Source organism: Aulostomus chinensis, chromosome 9 (genome assembly GCF_037954235.1).
Source record: "Aulostomus chinensis isolate RoL2024-O1b breed Wild chromosome 9, RoL_Achi_v1.0, whole genome shotgun sequence".
In the NCBI taxonomy this organism is placed as follows: Eukaryota; Metazoa; Chordata; class Actinopteri; order Syngnathiformes; family Aulostomidae; genus Aulostomus; species Aulostomus chinensis.
The window spans coordinates 24,505,970-24,528,148 of record NC_141328.1 but is presented as its reverse complement, the minus strand read 5'-3'; the positions used below and the strand labels follow the sequence as shown (position 1 = coordinate 24,528,148).

The following is a 22,179-nucleotide window of genomic DNA, read 5'->3' as shown; positions in this document are numbered from 1 at the left end:
ATTAACAGGTGATAAAAGTCATTCTGTTGACTGACTGACCTTCTGTGATGTCATTTGTTTGCTCGGTCTACTGTGAACTATTCCCACGAGACTCTTCACTCAGACATTGCACAAAAAGATGTGGGTATTGCACCCACTCCAAAGAGCATTGACAGTGCTCAATTGTGACTGACGTGACAGATGGAACAGAAAACGTTTTTGGCCGCGTGACTGGCACTTTTATGCGGAGGCTTCACTGTAACCGAGGAGAAAATAGCAGCAGGGAAGCTTTAGGGTCGAAAACAGCAGCTGTAAAAAGCCTCAGGTATCTTTGAATATCAGTCACCAATGATCGTCTGATTACAAACACTTTCACCTGATGTAACATGGTTGACATGGCGTAGCAGCCTGAACATCCATCTTTAATCTAAACATGCTGTAAGTGCACAACAATGTGATATTTGCTCCATATTAGGAGTTAATTATTAATTGACCCCCCCCCCCCGTCTTCTTGGTTCTGTGCTTGAATAGTTCAGTTTCACTGTGCAGAATAATATACCGTGTGTGCAGAGAATGACTTGAAAATTTTGAGTAGGTTGATAGGTAGGCTGCATTTTTAAGGATTTCCATATGGTAATTACAATATTCTGCAAAAAAAAAAAATCCTTCACCCTGTGTCAGCTTGCAGAAAGCAACATCATCACACTATGAAGCAAGACCTGATGTACGTCTTTGACTGGATGAACTCCACAAACATTCATCGGATTAACATCAAACCTGGCATGTGCGTTACTGGCACTCTTGAGGATGTGCAGCGCCAAGTTTGAGAGTCTGGGGTTTGTCATGAGGTCATCAAAGCAGTCGGTGATCCGAAAAGACACGATGAAGGAATTCTGGCAATGCAATGACTGATATGACTTGCAGAAGGACTGAGCTCAAAATCAGAGATTAGCCGGAGATATTTTGTGACATCATACAACCTGTGTCCCCTCAAACCACCGGCACTGCACCAGTTAAGTTAAATTTCAACCTCAGTCAGTTTCAGAACAAAAAACTGTCTGTTTCACTTCAGTTCTGTCTGCGAGGTAAAGAAACAAGCAGGATATTTCCATTTTCCGTTGGTTGATTTCCCTCCAACGTACCTGCAGAAGAAACATCCTAGTTATATTTTCTGTAAAACTATGTCAGACACACATTATTTATTCAAGCGTTGGTGGTGGTGGTGGTGGGGGGGGAGGATTTTAATTAAAAATCTCCAAGACTTTGGTATGTGGTGTTCAGACAGAAGCTGTGCAGTCAAATATTACCTGACATCATCAGCAGATTCAGGCTGCAAAAGTGAGCCGCCAGCTTGCAATGCAGGGGGAACTTGCACTTCTATCTCTTTGTGTTGAGCTGCTTCAGGTTTATTCGAGGAGACGGAATCGACTGAAAGAGTCAACTGGCTGACTGAGGAGTGAGAAGCAGCTAATTATCTCAGATTCAACACAAAAGTGGGTTTGAAATGGTTTGGCTTTGAGTCATTTCCCAAAGGTTCCTGCTGCTGTCGGTTTTGCTCAACTAAAGAAAAAGGAAATAATTCAGTCTTTTATGTTCTGAAATCAGTTTTGTATCTATTTTCTCCTGCTGTTAATCTACAGAGAAGGAAAAAAAGATTCCCATTGCCTTTCTTGTCTTACAGGTGAGGCCGACTGAAATCTAATAACTCGAGACAATCAATGCATCATTTCATGTCATCAACGTGTCATGAACTTTATTTCATGCCAGAAAACAAACATAGCATCCACATAACAACTTTAAACACTCCATTAAAAGAAATGATAAACACTTCGATAAAGAGTGAACACATTCATTCCTCACGTTATCGGAGCAACCAATACTGTACATTTACTGATGTTCAACGACAACTACTTGGATCATTAACTACTGTACACAATCTTAACAGACTTTCTATTGTCATTACATAGTATTTACTAAGTTTCTGTACTCAAAAAAATAAACTTCTATTAATGTGTCTGTTAAACTCCTCTGCAAATGTAAAATAATGGCTTTAAAGTTTTATTTTATTCCTAGAGAAACAGTACAGGTAAGTATCATTTTGTTAATCGTTACCGTCCGCTAATATCGCTACACTTCCGTGAAGCTCCTGGATTTTTCAAACAGCTGTTCAAATATTCAATCTGCATCTTCATATTTAGGGCGACGGGATTGTTTTCTAAAGTGCAAGAGTGACACAGAAGATAAAAGTTTCGATCTGAGCTGATCTTCCTCAGCAAAAAAGACGCTTGGTAGCAAAGCTTTGAAGGAGACAACAAAGCACAATAGCACAGAACGAGGGGAACGCAGGTTAACCTTAGCACTATGTCTGCTTCTGTCTGCACTGATAAAACGGGTGACGGATGGACAGATTAGTTCCATTCATGTGTTTTCTATGTTTGTGGCATTGACATTGAATCTACTCTACGATGTAGAAAGTCAGAAATAAGAAATCATGCAAATATTCCTTGTATTTCAATTAAATCAAAAGCAAGAAATGTGCCAGTAAGTCCGCTGATCACACAAACAAATATTGCATTACCTCAGTTCACTTTTTGTCTGACTTATCTCAACAGTATCCTTTTTTTTATTCCATGAAGCATCGCTTTGCAAAAAACAATCCTGGTCATGCCATGAGGGAAAAGAGGAAATCAAGGAACAAAAACAACAATCTCTTTTTCTTGCTTTTATTGTGCTGAATAGAAGCATCTTTGCCGTCAGTTGTTGTTCATAATCCACCAAGAAGCTGTAAAATGAATGAACAAGTAAGAATCAATGATTTATAGCGTTTGATTGACTCAAACAAGCAGAGTAAAATCAGATAATCCTTTTTATTGTCCAGTTAACAGCTCCAGTTTGGTTTAATAGTAAGAGTATATTCGTTGAATCTACTCAGTGGATGACTTTCGGTTTTCAGTTACCTGGGAGGAGCATGGTGGAGATTATCTCCGGTTCCTCCAGGGAGTCGATGATGCAGCGCTGGAAGGTCTTACTGATGGGTGACTGCTGGTAGCTGAAAGTGGTTTTAAAAAAAGAAAAAGAAAAAAGAAGCAATGTTTCCGAGAGAACAAAGTTTAGGTTCAGACAAGGACATTTTATAAATAAGATTTTTGCTCCTAAAATATCACGAAGCCCTTCCTGATCCCAACCTCATCCAGGAGAGACGATCCTGCCAAAATTCGTACATGATGAAGCATGATCTGTCTGGCAGGTTCTGGACTGAAATGCTAAAATAAGAGACAGGCAGAGAAAAAAAGAGAGAAGCAGAGGGAGGGAAAAAAGGGCAGCGGGGGTTATCTGGTATGTTCGAAGAAATGGAAGGGATTAGAAATCACAGAGAGATCCTGAGGCAAACAAAGGCAGGTGAAGGGACGTACTGCAGGTTGTCTGGCTGGCTGCTGGAGGCGTCTGTGTAGATCTTCAGAGCCTGCTGAAACTGTTCCACATCTCGCTCCTTCACAGACATTTGTCTTTGGACCAGAAGAATGTTCTAGACAATAGGAAAGAAAACAAAAACTTCTTTTTAACTACAGAGGGCATGACTTTCTTATTGCATATTTGTTGGTGTGCATCATGTGAACACAACCCAGTGAAACTATATGATGTTACGGAATAAAATAATCCAGAAGTGTCCAACTTGCTACAGTAACAACGATGAGCGAAAACTCAGTATTCACATTAACCCATCGACAAGTTATGAGACAATTGTATCTTCCCTTCAAATTAGTAAGTGTGGGTGTATTTTACACTCACCGATTTATACGTGCCTGCCAATGTATCTTCTTTGAGTGGTTCAAGATGCGGACTCTGAAAACGGAGGCATAAATATTTTAGTCAACAAAGAGCAGGAGAACCGGCCCAAGTGATTCCAGCCAACGTTATGACCTCCGGTTAGCGCAGTCACACAGCATCCGCTTTCACAAGGATGATGTCGCCACACTAAACCTCCAACAGCCCCGAGAGCTGCGGTTCAACATAATTCTTGTCTGCATGGCAAAGATAAGAAAATGTAAATATGAGTGTGCTTGCAGGCTACCTCATTAGCCATATATATATATATATATATATATGAACTTGTAAAAGCCCTCATGTATCATACAATTTTTTTTACTGTATGCGTTCACAATTTTGATAGCCTCCGGAACAAACTTCATTTATTTTACTTTTTTATCCAGAGGAAGTAATATGTGGTATTTGTATAAATTGTTGGTCTCTGACAATGTCACATGAACATATATGCTCAGTCTATGTGAATCATATTTCATCATAATATACAATAATGTGCAGTACCCTAATATTGTATCGTATCGTATCGTGTCGTACTGTATCGTATCGTATCATATCGTATTGTGTCGTATCGTATCGTGTCGTACTGTATCGTATCATACACCATGAGTGACTGTAGGCATTCCCTTTCTTTAGATGAAATGAACATTTCAATAGTTTTGTATATATTTAAAAACGATGCCCAAGAATCATTGTCTTATATTATTGGTCCATGTGATTGAGCCAACTAACTAGGAAGAGACAGAATAACACGGTCATGTTTATTGGGAATTTCACAATAATGCAGCGGCACCAGCAGTGAACTGTTCACCTCCTAAGACAAAATACAGGTGAAAAGTGCAACCATCCAGCTTTTATATACTGATGTAGAGGTGTGTGCACGAAACTCAGTGAACGCCAGCATGTATTCACAGGCTGGCACCTTATGCATGATATTCTGTGTGTGCATTTTACAGCTACCACCCATCCTCATGCATTTTCAACAAATCGTTCTCTTTCTCGACATGTTGGATCGTGGGCTGCAGGGTCGACACTGCAGGGCCTCACACGGTCTGTTTGACATCTCCGTCCATGACAGCTGAGCCTCTGTAGTTGAACCAGATGCTCTCAGAGAGCGATGCAATCCTTCCTCATGGGAGAAACCTTTTCACTGTAGATTTTAGGTGTTTAAACACGAAATTGAAATGTGTTTGTTTACAACCTCACAACAGAAAATTGATGTCTGCTTGTTTGAAATACATCAGTCACATTACCATTTAAAGGCTTTGAATCGTTAGTAGCAGCATGATTTCCTTGTTGCATTGCTTTGACACTTTTGCATTTTCCTGTTTGGATTCGACACAGTGAAATCTGAAAATCAAAACACACACACACGATCAGCATGCGCTGATAACGAGATATCACACAAACCTCACACTCCAGTTTGTCTATGAGCTGCTCCAGTTGGTTGATCTGGGAGCCCCAGTGGTTGTCCGGCTCCACGCTGACCCCTGACACACAACATCAGGCCAGCATATTACATGTTTGTCTTTCAAACTCTCGTGTATCTTGATGTGTTTCTGAGGCCTACCTGTGGTGAGCATGCCAGAGTAAGGGTCCGTAGGGGAGAGGCACATGTTCTTCTGGATGCGTCGCCCAGGACGTTTGGCCACCCTCTGGACAGGCAGGTCCTCGGGCTTCTTCAGTGTCCTCCTGCCTGTACAACCCTGGTCATGAACCGCCTCCATAGCGCAGTCCAGGGATGACTGAAGTGACTGCAGCTGGGTGGAGGTCTCCCTCAGCAGGAAGCGCGTCACAAACTGGCCCAGCACTGAAGAACCCTGGTACTCCTTGGCAAGGTGTGGATGGAAATAATGAGGAGGCCAGAATACAGGGAAAACAAATCCAGTTAGTTTTTTTCTTACCATTCATTAACGCATCCATCCATTCATCCATTTTCTATACCACTTATCCATTAGGGGTCACTGGGGGTGGGGGGGCTGGAGCCTATCTCAGCTGACATTGGGCGAGAGGCGGGGTTCACCCTGGATGTGGCACCAGTCCATCGCAGGGCCATCAGGAGCAATTAGGGGATCAGTATCTTGCTCAAGGATACTTCAACATGGTTGCCGGGGAAGTGAGGATCAAAACCAGCGACCCTGCGGTTGCTAGATGGCCACTCTACCTCATTAATTCATTTCTCATCTTTATTTCAAGAAATACTGTATCTCTTGCAGGTTCCCCCTCCCCACAGAGGTTATGTGGTCAGGACGAAACAAAAACTGAAAACTACCACTCCTGTAGCTAATATGCTAGAGCTGCAGGTGATTATGTAGAAACGGTGAAACAGATGTGGAGGAGTACAGACTCTCCTTTGTTCTTGTTACACTGCTTTTTTGTGCATAAAACCTGCAGGCTCTCAGATATCTAATGAAGAACTTTGTTCTCTGGTATCTCCACCAAGGAAGTCATGTTTTGGTGGCCTTGGCCGTATGTTAGCACGATAACACAAAAATTATGAGGCCAAGCTTCACCGAACTTGGTAGAGGGGGTGTAGTACGGGCCAAGGAAGAGCTCAGTTAATTTTGGGTAGAATAGTAATAGCACCACCTGGTGGAACCAAAGACATGCAACGTTGTAAATGCAATGTTGTTGTAGACAAAGGGCCTCCTAGTGGTTACGGGAAATTAGCTGGTTGAGAGGCAGGAAGTTAGATGTAACAAACATCAATTGATTCAGACCAAAATGACACTGTAGCACATCTCAGCCTCTAACGATAAATGGAAAGCCCACATGATGATAAAATGCGGATGATGACATGTGAATGTATGTCCCTTCTTCGCTGTAATCTGTCAGACAACTCCAAGCTCCAGTGTTGCTGCTGCTGTTTTTCTATCTTTGCCTTCACTGTTTTTGCGTGTAATGAACCCCCTTCACCCTCACCTGCACTCCACAGCGCAAAAAAATAGACTTTGGAAAAAGAATGACAGGGCGACCTTTGAAAAATGACCACCGAGCTTGTTGGAGTGCTTGTTTCTATTTTTTTTTTCTGCAGCAGCTGAAGCGATCCTCTGCAATCGTAGTGAACCATAGCTCTTTTCACAAAAAGACAGATGAGTTTGCAACACCAGAGCAGATATTTCCTTCTTATCTCAAGGCACCACAATGACACAGTTTACGCTTTCTAGTCTGGTCTCTTAATTATGTTCCTGTTTGTGTTTCCACGCATGATGGGAACATTTTACCCTGGAGTTCAAGTAGGAATGTTACCATAGTTTCACCTAAAGCCATTCATTACTTTTATGGGATCAGTTTTCGCTCTGGTTTCACACAAACATTTTAATACAGAAAAAAAAAAAAGCATCTGTTCTTCAGGGCTGGGAAGCCTTTTGACAGACTTATAGCAAAATGAAAAATGCAGGAGCTAGGAAGGCGCGGGTGATATAGAGATGAGGAAAATTACAAAAGAAAGAGAGCCAGACAGTTGGTAGAGGATGGATGCACACAGAGAGGAGCTGAAACAAAGATGGAAAAGTGTGCATCTGGGTGACTATTAGATTAAAACAGAGACAAAGGAAATGAAAGAGGATGAGATCAGAGAAGATGAAAGATGGCCGGGTGTTTTTGCTGAGCAGTTGGACATTATTTAGAGGTCATCTGACGTCAGATCAGTAGGACAGCTGCCAGGTTTATCAGCTAATGTTACGATCATCTATTATCAACCTCTCTTTCTACCATCAGAAACACACACTTCCAATAAATAAAGGTCTCTAAATGTTAAAGAAAACAATCTGGTCAACGGATTGTCTTTTCTTGCCAAACTGGGGCTGAGATTGACGAGGAAGGAGCTGCACTATTGATAGTCTTCGCAGAAGTTCTCTGATGTGGAACTCAACTGAAAACAACATGATTAAAGCCTCAGCGCGTGGCAAAGGGAATCACATCACATGGAATATACACTCGACTAGGCTTCGTAACAAGATTTACAACGCTCTAATGAGCACATTTCATAATCTGGTGCTGATGATTTGAAGAGATACCGTCACTTTATCAGGGGATACATTTCAAATACAGGAAATCTCATTGCACTTTTAAGCTTTACCGCGCATGATGAGCATAAAATATGCGAACTAGGTGAACGCACTTCAGGATTCGAGGTCAAAATTCGGCATCTGCGACCTTTTTTTCACCTGCAGGATGAGCGGAAAAACAAAACAATGGAATAACAAATGGTCAGAGCAGTGGAGTCACTGCTATCACGGGAGAAATAAGAGTCTCAGTTGTTTCAGGAAATGTGTTGCCGAAGGAAACCTTGCTGAGGGTGACTTATGATTCGAAGTCCATAAAATCATGCGTTACTGCAGATCTATTATAGAGGAAAAAAGTCATGGTTTCATGTTAAATATGAATACAACAGCCTCAATTCATGTTGAAACCCTGCCAATGTCGTAACTGCATGATAACATGAGGGTTCACAGGTCATCTACTGCTACACTACAAATTGCTTCTTATCAAAAATAGTGAAAACCAATTAATCTGGTTTCAGCCTCTCCAAGTTAGGAATTTCAAATCACACTGAATCAAATGCAATTTATATTGAAGCACATGTAAAACCAACCGCTCAAAGAACCCTGATAAGAGTGAAGAAAAACGACCTAAAAAAAAAAAACCCTAGCAAAACATGCCAAACTTCAGACACGCTAATGTTCTCTGTTCTATATTTCGGTTCAGTATCTTTGAGTGGGTCATTCTGAATGTACTGTTCACCTGTAAAACTAAAAATGTTCCATCTTTAATGGTCTGAATTATGATCAAATGTCACTCACATCAGCCTGAGCTGCTCTGGGTTTTGTGATGATTGGCAAATGCTTGCTTGCGAGCATGCTGAGATTAGCATTTATATCACAAGGTGTTGCTAGCGTGGCTGTGCGTCATCCTTTGACTCTCGGTCTGACGGAACAATATTTTAGCTTCTACTGACTGCAGAATTAGAGGGGGGGGGATGTCACTTATTACATTTATTCAAGAGCAAATTTGAGGCACTTGCACACAGCCATATGTACCTCCTTTTTTGGGGAGCTGCAGAGTCGGACATCTAACCCTGGGTTTCTTGTCCTCAGATGAAACTAAGACCTCACCGTTACTCTCTATCCTCGTGTTATTTTGGTAGATAGACATTATTCCATTCCTTTAAATGGATACACTTTACTGAATTGAAATGCGTCTAAGCTGACATGCAAAAGGCAGTTTCAGGATAAAAGCTCATCCTGGAACCATCAAGTATTGTTAGTCAGGAGACGGACAGCGCAAATATATTAGTCTGCCTTTTTTTTTTTCTCCTTCGGCATCGCCACCACAGCGGAGTGAACAGAAGGTCCTCTGAGAGGGTTTCAAACTGACAGCTGGGGCACAAACAAAAGAGTCTGTTTGAATGTTTGCATGGATAAAGGGTGCTTACAAATGTTATGAACGCTGCTGAGAGGGATAACTGCCAGCTGATGTTGAGCTACTGTACGTGTGGATGATGTTATGACTTGCAAAAATTCAAAACAGCGCAGAGGTGAAAGCCGGTCACCACCCACCTCTTTAGTTTTATCCATGGCCTTCAAAATGGCCACGTTCAGCTTCTCCAGAGCAGATAGAACGTTGACGTACTCTCCCAAATGTGGAGTGAAGTATTCTTGGGGATAAGAAGATTTGACAACAATTAGAATTACACTGGTTTCAGCCCGGGGTAATTACGTTTTAAACTGGGAAAACTGGGGCATGGTGGGAAATTCATTAGCGTCTTCATCAGTCAACAACAACTAATAGCTTTAATGACACATAAAGGTGATACATGAGCGTGTAGTTACCTGAGAGTTTGTCTATATCCAGGTTGCTATGAGGAGGGAAGAATGTGTTAGAGAGAAGAAGACAAAGGTGTTAATTAAAGAGATATTATTGGCCACTTTGATGTAGTTGTGTCAATACATTTCACCGTAAATGTGACAATGCACGGCTGAAGTCCAGTTAATTTGTTGTCTAATTGCTATACGAAGGAACCTGTATGAGCTGTCGATAGAACTGAACAGAATAAAATGACTGAAAACACTGCCCGCACATGCACACGCAGATAGACACACACACTTCTCCATCCAGGCAAGCGACAACAAAGCTGACAAAAAAGCAAATAAAAATTTTAAGTGTTTCTGATCTTTACTGCAGTGTTAGAGGAGTTCAGCTCAGCAATGGCCTTTGGGTAAAAGCTGTTTTAGAGCCTGGCAGTGAGGGGTACTTCGGTCTAAAAGCTACATCTCATTTCTGTTTCATCACTATTGTGTTCTTCCACTCAGTGGGACAATTTCTGCTTCTCCTAAAAGTTTTTATTACTATAGATGTTTTTATGATAAGCATAGGGTATGGTACCTGAAAGGGCAGTGACCAAACTAAATTGGCACAGCACCGATTCATGGTATCTGTACCAAATTTCAATAACTGAGACCACATTTGGGTGACAAAATGAAGTATAACAGAACAATACAGAGAGAGATGGATCCTATCTGCTAGCCAGCTACTCCTAACATTAGCATGTACTGTATATGCTAGCCTTAAACCAAGTCAGCTGAAGCTTACATTAGCATGTACTGTATATGCTAACCTTAAACCAAGTCAGCTGAAGCTAACATTAGCATGTACTGTATATACTAACCTTAAACCAAGTCAGCTGAAGCTAACATTAGCATGTGCTGTATATGCTAGCCTTAAACCAAGTCAGCTGAAGCTAATATTAGCATGTACTGTGTATGCTAACCTTAAACCAAGTCAGCTGAAGCTGACATTAGCATGTACTGTATATGCTAGCCTTAAACCAAGTCAGCTGTAGCTAACATTAGCAGCTCATCTTCAGCAGGTGCCTGACCCCTTTATGGAAAAACAGATTTAAGTGAGGTGTCGGCAACATCCTGGATGAATTAATGTTTTATGATAGGCTTTTTTGGGAGAAAATTGCACTTTTTCACTGGGTTTCTTGAAGTTAGCTTAGCATTAGCATGAATCAACACTGCTAAACCAACAGACTGACACTAAACTGTATAAATTCATGTCAAAAAAGTACTGTATTGTGAAATTCAAAAAAATCAAAAATCAAAAAAATGTTGTCAAAAGTGATGACACCAACAGACAATGTCAGACAGCAACCACTTATGGCCGCTGTAGAATACTGTCAAAAGGCCCTTTTCACACTGGCCATTTTGACATGTCATTAAAAGGTGAAAACAGGTGCAATTAATCACATTAATTAAGGCCCTGTTCTATTTAGGTGGGCCAGGGTCCTGGTAATGTACATGGACACTAGAATGGCTTTGACACACTAAAAGGAACAAATTATAAATGAATGCAATTAATTACCTTGGTTTGGTACTATTCTTAGTTTGGTACATTATTGACACGTGCATGTGTTATGTCACAATTTGATTTGTGCTCATCAGTGTGCAAACACAGAGCTAAAATTAAGGCTCTTTATGCGATAAAGGCCTAATCTTAAGTGAGGTGAGGCGTAGACGTCTCATTGCACAGGCAGCAGGAGGGGCAACAGATGGCAGCAGAGTTGGATGACACCCAAAGGGAGGATGAGCTTACTCTGTCTGCTGCCTGTCGATGGAGTAATACAGCTCCTGCATCTGCTCGTCAGTAAGGACGCCGTCAGTGAAGTACGACTGGAACTCCTCCAAGGACAGCTTCCCATCATCTGAAAGTAGGCAAAGTGACACCGAGCAGGGGGTTTTACCACCTTTATGAAGTCTGTCTACTAGTCAGCTTCACATCGCTAAGTCAAAGCAGTTGCTGAAGGTGGACATAAGCTTAATCAATAAGCTTGCACTCAATGTCTATCTGAAGGGATGGGATACAGCTTCCTGCTCTAGAGAGTAACACCGGCCTGAAAGATATCAATAATTAGTTGAGCAAAGTCTTCTTTAAAACACAAAGTCTAGTGAAAGAGTCTACTTGAGCTAAGCAGCATCTCTGGTTGTGTACCGCAGAGGCCGAGAGCTGCTTTAAGCGGTCGCTAGTGGACCAACTACAGACGGTAATTAGATCTCGCTGCCATTTCGCCAGCGTCGCTCTGCAAACAGTGAAATCTTCTGAGACCTGACTCCAAGATCTAAGGCAGCGGAGCTCAGACTGAAAGATCTGAGCTCACAGTATCGTCTGAAGGTTGGTGAGAACAACTCGGACCTGCTGATGTATTCGAGTGTATCCCTCCTCTATCGCCATTTGTATTAAAATGTGGTTTCAATTAAGTTGCCAAATAAAAAAAAAAAATCAATTTCAAATCAATATCCTGTGTAAAGAAACAGTGTTGAAAGCTTTGAAGGTTGTTTATCTGCGACAATGAATAATCGTTGGATAAATATCTCAACATTTACATCGAAAACAAACAGCAGAAGTAGCTGTCAGAGCTGACAGGTTAATAAATCCTGTCTCTTACTTCCTCGTGCTTCTTTGCTCAGTATGTAGGAGTAAACACACTCTGTTGCACCTCTGACTCACTCTCCAGCCTTCTCATCACACTCGTATATTCACACAAGACACTCAAAGACTAGTTACTGCAGCTCAGATGACACATCCTCAAGGACAGAGATGCACCATAAGACTCCTCTAAAAGTTTTTTATTTTTTGGATTTACTCCAAATATTCATCACCTCATGCAAAATAAGCTTTGAGGGCACTCCATCATGACCAGCATGCAAATCACTGACAACATTGGTTATTTGGTCTGACACTTCAAAGCAACGTATTATGTTTTCTACCAGTGACACTCAAATAGACGCTGGAACACTTTGAACCTCCAATCAAACGTCGATCAATCCACCTTCATGATCATTTTAATATTCAGTTTTTACTGAATAAGTTTTGGAGGCATGTTTATGACTACTGGGAACTGTTCCTAATAATTTGTCACTTTCATACACATGAATGTGACGGACAAATTATGTAACGCTTATTAAAACCCAGTTTAGATCAACAGCACCACAAACTAAGTGACCATTAAATGAAATCAACTTCTCTCTCCAACAGATTCAGCAAGAACTGAATATTGCAACCCTCATGAGGGGAGATTCAATTTTCTAATATTTATGTGTGTATTACTGTTGTATTATACTCAGTACAAAGCCTGTGAGTGGTTTTAACGCCTTGGCTGATGTGTATGTTGAAACGCGGAAATGAAAGGTGTATATGCTTGAAAGGCTATAGTTCCATGTTCAGAATCAGAAAGGAAGAACTAGTCCCAAACATCCGTGTGATCACCGCACGTCGTCCTCCACACTGCTGCTCTGATTAAATGGTGTTAAAATGCAGATGCAGCGGCTAAATGTATGTCAGAGCGATAAAAACCTACATGTTTGAGGTGTGTCTCAAGGCTAAAATGTGATTTTCCAACCCAGCATATCTCTTTATTTACGTCATCAGACCAATCCTACACAGCTATTCTTGTTCGAGCTGAGCTCGGTGCATATAATATGCAGATTTTCCTGCTATTGATCTGCGGGCTTTGTGACGAGCAAATGTCAGGCTGAAAACCTCGGCTGGGTAATTTCGAGTGCTGTTGTTCAGATGGGTGATGAATCAGTACCTCACCACAGAGGCAAGACAACTCACTGGCTCTAATTGTTTCACTTCACATCGGATAAATCAACAGTACCAACTGTGACCTAAATAAAAGCTCTTAAAGAACAGAATCTTCCATCTTCCCAGGAATCCTGAGGCTGAAAGAGCTCAACCTGAAGCAGCACCAATAATTCATCAAGCTCCCCACCAGGAGAATGTGGCAGCTAATAATAGACTGAAGAGCAGATATTCACCATTCAATCAATACTTCATACATAGATCCTTGCAGAGGGAGTACTGCTTTCAATTGCTTTTATAAGCGTTGGACATCTTATACAAATGAAAGCATGTTGCCTTAAGGTCCAGAAATAACAGAGTCATTACATTTGAACAATTCTACCAAGTATTATGAGGTACAACACAACAAAACTTTGTTTGGCATCAAATTACTAGATCAGAGTGTGGAGTAAAAGAAGTGCGTACGCTCGTCAATATTAGCCCACACAAATGTTTCCATAAAAAGTATATGAATAAATGATAAACAGTCAGCGTTGGATAGAACAGCAAGGACAGCTGCTGTAAAAACGTCTGATGTACTTCTGCATTTACACATTAGCTTCTTCCATCCAGAGATGCAGTACTTCTGTGCATTACTGCATCCTCTGGGATATCCTCTGTAGTCTGAAATCCACTCTGACACACTTGAATGTGGCATTTAATAAAACACAATTGGAAAAAAAAGATGAGAGGCAGAAAAGAAAAGCCAATCCTACCTCAGGAAGAACGTGTTTTAAAGTAGTATTCGTCCTTGTTAATGTCATTCAGTACATGAAACCATTTAGATCAACGTACATACTGGAATTCAGATCAGCAGGAACGAACGCCACCTGAGCTCTGTCAAATGCTCTTCCGTGAGAATTCATTTATCTCAAAAGTCGGTTTTCATGCATGTTATTAGTTACACTGAGAGATAAAATTCCAATATGAATGAGATCCTGTCCCATTGTGAACCTTCTCGACATTTATCACAGGCTGATCTCAGAACGAGAAAGGTAAGCCTGTGCGTAATTCCTATTTCTGTAATTGTTTTCCGCCTTGAGAAGTTATATTGGAAAATCTGCAGTACTGGAGGCGCATCACGGCAGCCCACTCACCACTGATTGGGAGGAGGCACTTTCCTCTCGGGTGCACAGCTCGTGAAGTTTGTGAAGACAAGCAGAACTCGGCTGCAAAGTGGAGATAACTTCCACGAAGAAGAGACAGAGTCTTCAAACGGAGAGTGAAAAAAAAAAAGCACGTAGAGGAGGGAGAGCGAGAAAAAGAAGGAGCGGAATCTACTCTCAACGGCCACTTCTTTAGGTAAAACTGTACATTGCAACTCTGTATTTCCACATCACTGCAAATTAACCTTAATAATAAACCTTCAGTTCAATTAAAATCTCGCTGACAGCGTTGATCAAGGCTGTACATTATCGTCTTTGTCGAGAGGCAGAATTTATGGCAGAGCTGTTGTTGTGGATCACAGTATTCTTCGCCAAAAGCCATGTCTATAAAGGGTCTTCAGCTGAGAATGTCACACCGTCTGTTGTGCTTTCAGCCATTACGCTTTTCAACTAATTCACAAAGACACACCACCACCATTTCCTCACAACCGTTCCAAAGAAGAAGCATATTTATTTCATTTCATAATTCACTCTGCATTTAAAATATATATATATATATATTTTTGCATCTCCACACAAACTGCGAGGCACCTAAAACAACCCCTCCTATGACATGTTGCATCATTAATCCTGCTCTTATGTAACACGATCTCCACCACCCTCCCGAGGAAACCGATGAGCGATACTCTGCAGGCATGAATCGCTTATTAGCCCTTTTGCATTTTGAATGTCATTAAACGGAGATGCATGCATGAATACAGAACAAAGAGCAAAAACATTTGGCGGTTTGTTTCCCATCCACAGCTAAATGCTCACTGTTTTCCCACAGGAAGTTTGGGGGGGGGGGGGGTGGGTTCAAGTAAAGATGGAACTGAAATGTAACACTGACATGTTTTGCAGGGGGTCTGTTATATTCGGATGAAGTGCAAGTCTTCTGTGAATTTGTCACTTTTGGAATAAAAACACGATTTTTTCTACAGAGGAGACTTCGAAAAGAAAAGCAGAAACAGGGCCCAGTTTTACTCTGTAGCCTGATTACTTATAATATCAAATCATACATAATGTGTTTACCTATAACAATAAGAATAAACCGACTGTCTACAGGTTTTTGGGTGTTTGTGTTTAGTTCTTTAATTTTGGAAATTTCTCTTCTTGAGTTTGCGTTGCATTCACTTCCTGTGTTTTCCCGCCATTGTTGATTACCCCATGCGCTTCACCTGTGCCTGGTTTCACACACCTGTTAGTGTTTGCGTGAATGGTTTTGATTCTGCTTGGTCTTTGGGGCTTTTTTCGTGTTTTCCCAGAATGGATTTGACTGTCTTCACTGATGGCCTTCCAGCGTACGACCTCTGACCTTGCAACTAAATATTTGATATGCATACACTGTTTTTAGAGTCCTGTGATTTCCTCTGCTTTAGTTGTGCACAGAATAAATCATAAATAGTCAGTCACATAGAATAAAAAGGACACCAGATGTAAAAAATGCCTTTTGTCCTTCTGCATTGTTGTACACAGAAACATTTTAAAATGGGGACATAAAAATGACTATATTTTCTTCTTGAATTGCATCTTTTGCTCTTATTCAAAAAAAAGTCAATATTCAGAAAAAAGCTGTTTACATGATTAAAGAAACTTTTTTTTCGCTAATAATCCTGTTTACACGCAACAATGCAAAGTCCAACTGGCTCGGCAAGTCAGCAAGACAAAGTAAAGCAATTACGCACGACTTCAGAGTATATCAAGGTTTAGCTTTAACAATGACAATGCACAACAGAACAATAATCTCATATAAAAACAAGGAGAAGTGCTATGTATCAGAATCGAACACATTTTCCACCTGTAGTCTCTGGAAAGGTAGAGAAACATACAAAATAATTGATGTCAAGAGTATAAACGCTAAGGAAGAAGATAACATTGAAAGGAAAGAAAGCAAGTGATGTTGAAGTGTTTGACTGTTTTTATACTCCTTTAAGTGTCTGCATATCCCTTAAGTCTTAATTGAAAAATACTAAGTTCAGTAAAAGACCAAATTCCAACAAGCCAACTGGAATCGGATGTCTACATGACCCTAGTCAAATTCTAAATATTGTCATTTTTGGAATCATACTGAAATCTTCGTCTGCATGTGAATGTCATCATGACTTGGAGGAAGAAGGCAGCTGTACGTGTCTTTGGTTACTGAGACTCTCCGGATCGCTCCAGCATGAGTGGAGCCACTTTTCTCCACTTGTGCATTTCATTAGCGTATGTAAAAACTCCTAAAGAGATTTTAAATTTGATTTAATTAGCCATGTAATCCAATTAACTGCATATTTTCTGTACTCACCATTTTTGTCCGCCCGACGGAATATCTGCAATGAGGAGAGAAGATCATGTTTAGATTTTTTTTTTCCCAGCTCTGGGATTTGACACAAATGACAAAAATGTGACAAAAAATGTGTTGAGAAACTGAGAGGAAGTCCTTGACAGGGTCCTTAGATGGTGACACTGAATGACTAGCATCAATGCCTCCGGGAAAGACGATGATGCGAGCCAGCCTGTGAGTCTCCACTGGTGTCACCCCGTCTTTGAACAGGAGGACATGCAAGGAGTAATTTCCACATTTCACTAACAAAAGAGACAGGCGACATCTCAAGGAAATGAATCCGTGACATTTATAGGCACCCAGAAGGAGCTGTGGAAGGAAGCTTTTATGTTTCCTCTTCTGTAATCATACTGCTTCAAGACATTTCCCACTTTTGTATAAAACCTTCACAAGGAGGAAGTGACAGTCCATTCATTTATGCTGTGAGAACACCAAACCTGTGGGACATCAGATCCATTTTGAGTGTCAGAGTGACACCTTCCTACCATTTCACAGTTTCTTTTTTCTGTTACATCAGCTTGTGTGACCGTTGGAGTACAGCGGATGGTTGATTAACAGAGAGGAGCCGAGCACTCACTCCAAAGCTGTCACCTTGAAGCTCTAGACACACTCTCCGCGCTCGCATCGCATTTTTACACTTCACCCCTCCTCCATTCGAGACACATTTCTACAAGACGTTTTCTCAGGAGAGACCTGCACCCATGTTGCCTAACTCGTTTGGTCAAAACAGTCTCGCCCAACACCCATGGGAGCAGCAGTGAACGCAGCGCATCAGCTGAAGAGTCATGTCTGTCAAGAGCCACTGTAGACATCCAGTGCGGTGGCTGACACAACAAGCATTAATGTTAGCAGTGCTAGCCTAGCCACTGGTGAGGCTAGCACCATCCACTGAGGTAGACAGAGAACACAGCGAGCAGTTTAATGATTCAGGGGTACAGGACACTGATCTAAATCAGCTAGCAGATGTTTTCACGTTTGATTTTGGAGTGTGATGACATCACTACAAATGATCGAGTGCGCATTCCTTGATGTTGCTCTATAAAGCAGATTTGTTTGGAAGGCAGCCGTGCCCTACCTCAAAAAAGAAATTCATGTTTTAAAGCTCAACCTTCAAAAAAGTTTGGCTCCTGAATGGTTGTCATTTATTTGTAATACTGATCTGCCACTAACCAACTACTCATCTGCCACTGACCAACAAGTAATCTGCCACTGATGTGCTACTCTGCTGCTACTAACCATCCACTGACCACCCAATGACCAGCAGCTAATCTGCCAGTGACCGGCCACTGACCTGCTATTAACCTGCCACTGACCAGCAGCTAATCTGCTACTGACCTGCCACTGACTGTTTGGATTTATAAGTCTAGTTATGTCCACAAAATAAAAACAGATTTATCAAGATAATAATAACATTTTGTAAACATTACAGGACCGTTGTGGGGATCTCAAATAAAGTGTCTCGTTGATGTGATCACTTCTCATTCCGGCCCTCAGGATCGCTATCATCGCTGACTGTGAGGGAGAATTCACAACTGAATAAATAACTGAAATAAATCTGTCTGGAGCAGCTGCCGGCTGAAGCAGGGGAATTGGGATATTTTTCTTTATTCTGTGTTTTAGTTATCTCAGGATATCAGAGCTTGTTTTCACACACTTATTAGATGCATGTGCTGAAAGGACTCAGACCTCTGACATGCTGGCTGATGTATTGATCCAAAACACAAAAACATGATTTAAGGTCCTTTAACGTCTTTGCACGCCTCATGTCGTTCGGGTACTGGTGATGGCTTGATACCTGGAGGCTGCGCTATCGCCGTCAATTCCCCCTAAACCGTGGAAGCGCTGATGTAAGCGTAAAAACTAAGACACCTCAGATGGAGCCAATAAGCTGTTCAATAAAATCTGGAAAACATAATGATGGCAATAAACATCGGCTCTGGAGAAAAGTGCAGCGATATTTACTCGCCGCATTTATTTCTCCTTTGTGTTCAACCAGGAGGTTGGCGGAGTCAACGGAGGCGTTGCCATCCCACAGAGCTGGAGGAAATCTTCTGAAAGCAGTGGATGTCTACCTCGGCTTGCCCCAGGGGCCTGTTAATACGTCACGCTGAGTCCTATTGAACACAATAAAACTAAAGCAGGAGGAGAGCCTGTCGCTCCAAGAGCATCGACAGCATTTCCAGTACAGAAGAAAAGAAGCTTGCCGTCAGCCGGCGAAGAGATTGCAATCTCCAGATGAACAGCTAAACACTTCTCAGGCATATAAAAGCAAACAGCCGACTGTGCGTCCATTAAAACGCACAATGAGGCCTTCAACTTGCCTGATGGGAGGAAAAACACAAATGGGGTTCAATATTGTGTGAAAAGGCGTGGGGGGGGGGGGCGGCGGCAAGGACCTCACATTGCGATACGAATCACGACACGTCTCATGATACAACATCATCGTCACAAATTGCGCTGCACTGCATAATTGACTGAAAATTTCAAAATAAAGCTGAGAGTACAACTTGTCTGCGTGGTCTGGTAATACGAACATCGCATTTCATTGATGAACTCTTCAGAAAAATGGAGTGAAAACTTCTTTTGAAATTTTCAATTTGTCATAATGACATTTGATAGATGCGCACTGTTACTGGACACAATAATTATAGCTGCCGTAAAGTCAAACATATTTGTATATTTGTGTGTGTGTGTGTGTGTGTGTGTGTGTGTCAGGTCAATGACATGTTATACAGTAAGTTATACATGCAGGAAATGCAGTGTTAAATTGGATAAGTTGCCTTTCGGGGAGCTTTATGCAGTGCAGGGTTGGTGAGAATGGACACTAACTGCATTATATCAGATGTGCTCATGCTGCAGTCTTCGGTCTCTGCTCTGGCCAATAATCTGCCTCTAGAAAACTGAATTTTATTTATAGCCAGCTGTCTGGAAGTCCAAAACTGGGAAATGATGCTGCTCAATACACTTTCTTATATTAGGATCACGATTGCAGACATAAAGGCTGCAAAGGTGAAATTCAAAATACAATCCTCTCCTATAACGAGGAATATGAAGCTGATGCTTTAACAAACATGGGAACATTTCTGCACATAAAAATCCAACCCTCTGACAACTGTGCAAGCATGGCTGAATAATTGAAAGGGCGAGATCTCTCTATTTTTAATAGGTGTTTCTGTTTGGAGCTGTGTGAAAGCAAGGATGCTCATAAAAAATTCATAGCATTTCCTGTTTTACATATGCATGTAAGGGACATGACCCTAATAACCACATGTGAAACTGGAATCAAGCCAAATCAAAAGCAGTAAATCAAAGCATGTCAGTGTCTCCTTCACGCACTAATGGGCAAACACTCACCTTTCTTACATAACAGGGCTGCTGTGCATCACATTTGAATGGGAGACTCAGTTTGAGCCATTCATAAAGAGCAGAGTGAAGGACAGAGAATTACTCATAAGGTGCCTTGGTGGGAGAGATCCAAGAGAGAGGAGGCATGAGGCAATCACGTCTAAATATAGATACATCTGAGCAGAAATAATCTAGAAAATAAATCACACTGTCAAGCCATCATCAAATGTACTTACATCCTGAAAGAGAGAGGAGCCCTGATTCTGGTTGTGGTCAAGCTCCAGCTGCTTCCTCATGTGCTGGTGCTTTGCAGACTGGAGACACATGGTGATCATCTCCGTACAGGCGAGCATCCTGCCGCTTTCTCTATCGTCTTTCTGCCCTTAAACAAAGGATTGTCCCTCCGTGTTTTCCTCGTAGGATGGAGGACGCTGAAAGAGCTGAGATCCAGAGAAGATGAGGTGGACCCAGCCTGCTGCCCTCTGCCTGCTGCCCGCTGCCTCCCTCACGTCGACAAGAGGAAAAACTCCGCCTTTACACCAAGCAGCAGCAGCCGGCGGGGAAATGCGACCCCTGCTGGTGATACAGTTAATTACAGCCAGGCTGACGGGCAACATTAATCAACCACGACAGGATTTAGACTATCCAATAAATATTCCAATATCACCTTGACTGTGATATTCTTATCATATCATGGATATCTAAAATAAAAAAAAACACACCACAAAAATCAAACGGAACTTCCTCCAGTTGGAAGCTATGTAGACTGAGACTCAAAGATCCATCCATCGTCTTCCTCTTATTCTTACATTCAGGGTCGTGGGGGGGCTGGAGCCTATCCCAGCGTCAACGGGCGAGAGGCGTGGTACATCCTGGACAGATCGCCAGTCCATCACAGGGCCAACATAGAGAGACAAACAACCATTCACTCTCACAGTCACACCTACGGTCAATTTAGAGAATCCAATCAGCCTCGTCCCCAATTGCATGGCTTTGGATGGTGGGGAGAAAGCAGAGTACCAGAGAGAACCCACGCAGGAACAGGGAGAACATGCAGACTCCACACAGAAAGATCCCATGCCCGAGCCGGGACTCGAACCCAGAACCTTCTTGCTGTGAGGCGACAGTGCTGACCAATGCACCACCGTGCAGCCGAGACTCAAAGATATACTAAAAAAAAAATTGTTGGTCAAAGGTCAAAGTCACTTTCACCTCATCAATGCAATGTCACAAGAAAGTCTGGAGGGAATTTCTGTTAATGTGGCGCGAGATGAAGAACTGGAACTTTAAAGGTCATCGTGACAGGAACTACTCACAGATGCTCGGCAGTATTTTTTTAGTTTGTCTTTTTTTCTAAATGTGATTTGAACATGTCAGCAGGGTCATACTGCTGACATGTAAGAGTTTACTTTTAAGCACAGTTTGCCTCCATGTTTGAACAGTTTGACAGGACAAATGGCCATGAGACAGGAAACATCATTAGCTTTTACAGACTTTTACGGTTTACAGACTTCCTCACGAGGACACTGGAAATAATTGTATGAATAAATAAATCAATAAATAAAATGTGATTTCTCCTACATGCTTGTCTTATAATCAAGAACTAAATAAATATTACCTAATTATATCTAATGATATAGACATATTATTTGCGTATATATTCATTCACAACTTTCATAATAAACACCTATAAATGTCTAACAGTACTTCCTGTTATTTCAGTGTAATTAACATTTATATTCTGTGTTACTTTTACTTTTAACAATGCAAATTCATAGTGACTTCAAACAACAGGAAAAAAATACATAATATTGAATGTTGTATGGTTCCTATGTCGTGTTATTATTTAATTGTAATTCTATTATTGAAATATATTCTTTTAGTTAAATGTTAAGTAAAATATAAGCATGTAAATATCTTTGCACCCCCCCCTCA

General features: G+C 41.4%; 1 protein-coding gene across 1 annotated transcript; it reads right to left on the bottom strand.

The window, feature by feature from the left end:
- Positions 1-1,705: 1,705 nt before the first annotated feature.
- Positions 1,706-21,670, bottom strand: LOC147256460 (N-terminal EF-hand calcium-binding protein 1-like). Its single transcript, XM_086214466.1, has 12 exons — positions 20,481-21,670; positions 16,861-16,885; positions 11,401-11,509; positions 9,636-9,661; positions 9,363-9,460; positions 5,372-5,630; positions 5,212-5,291; positions 3,769-3,822; positions 3,393-3,505; positions 3,165-3,242; positions 2,937-3,028; positions 1,706-2,761 (listed from the first exon to the last, which is right to left on the bottom strand). Exons 1-12 carry the CDS (start codon positions 20,595-20,597, stop codon positions 2,733-2,735), a joined length of 1,080 nt encoding a protein of 359 aa, XP_086070592.1. The 5' UTR covers positions 20,598-21,670; the 3' UTR covers positions 1,706-2,732.
- Between the last annotated feature and the right edge of the window lie 509 nt (positions 21,671-22,179).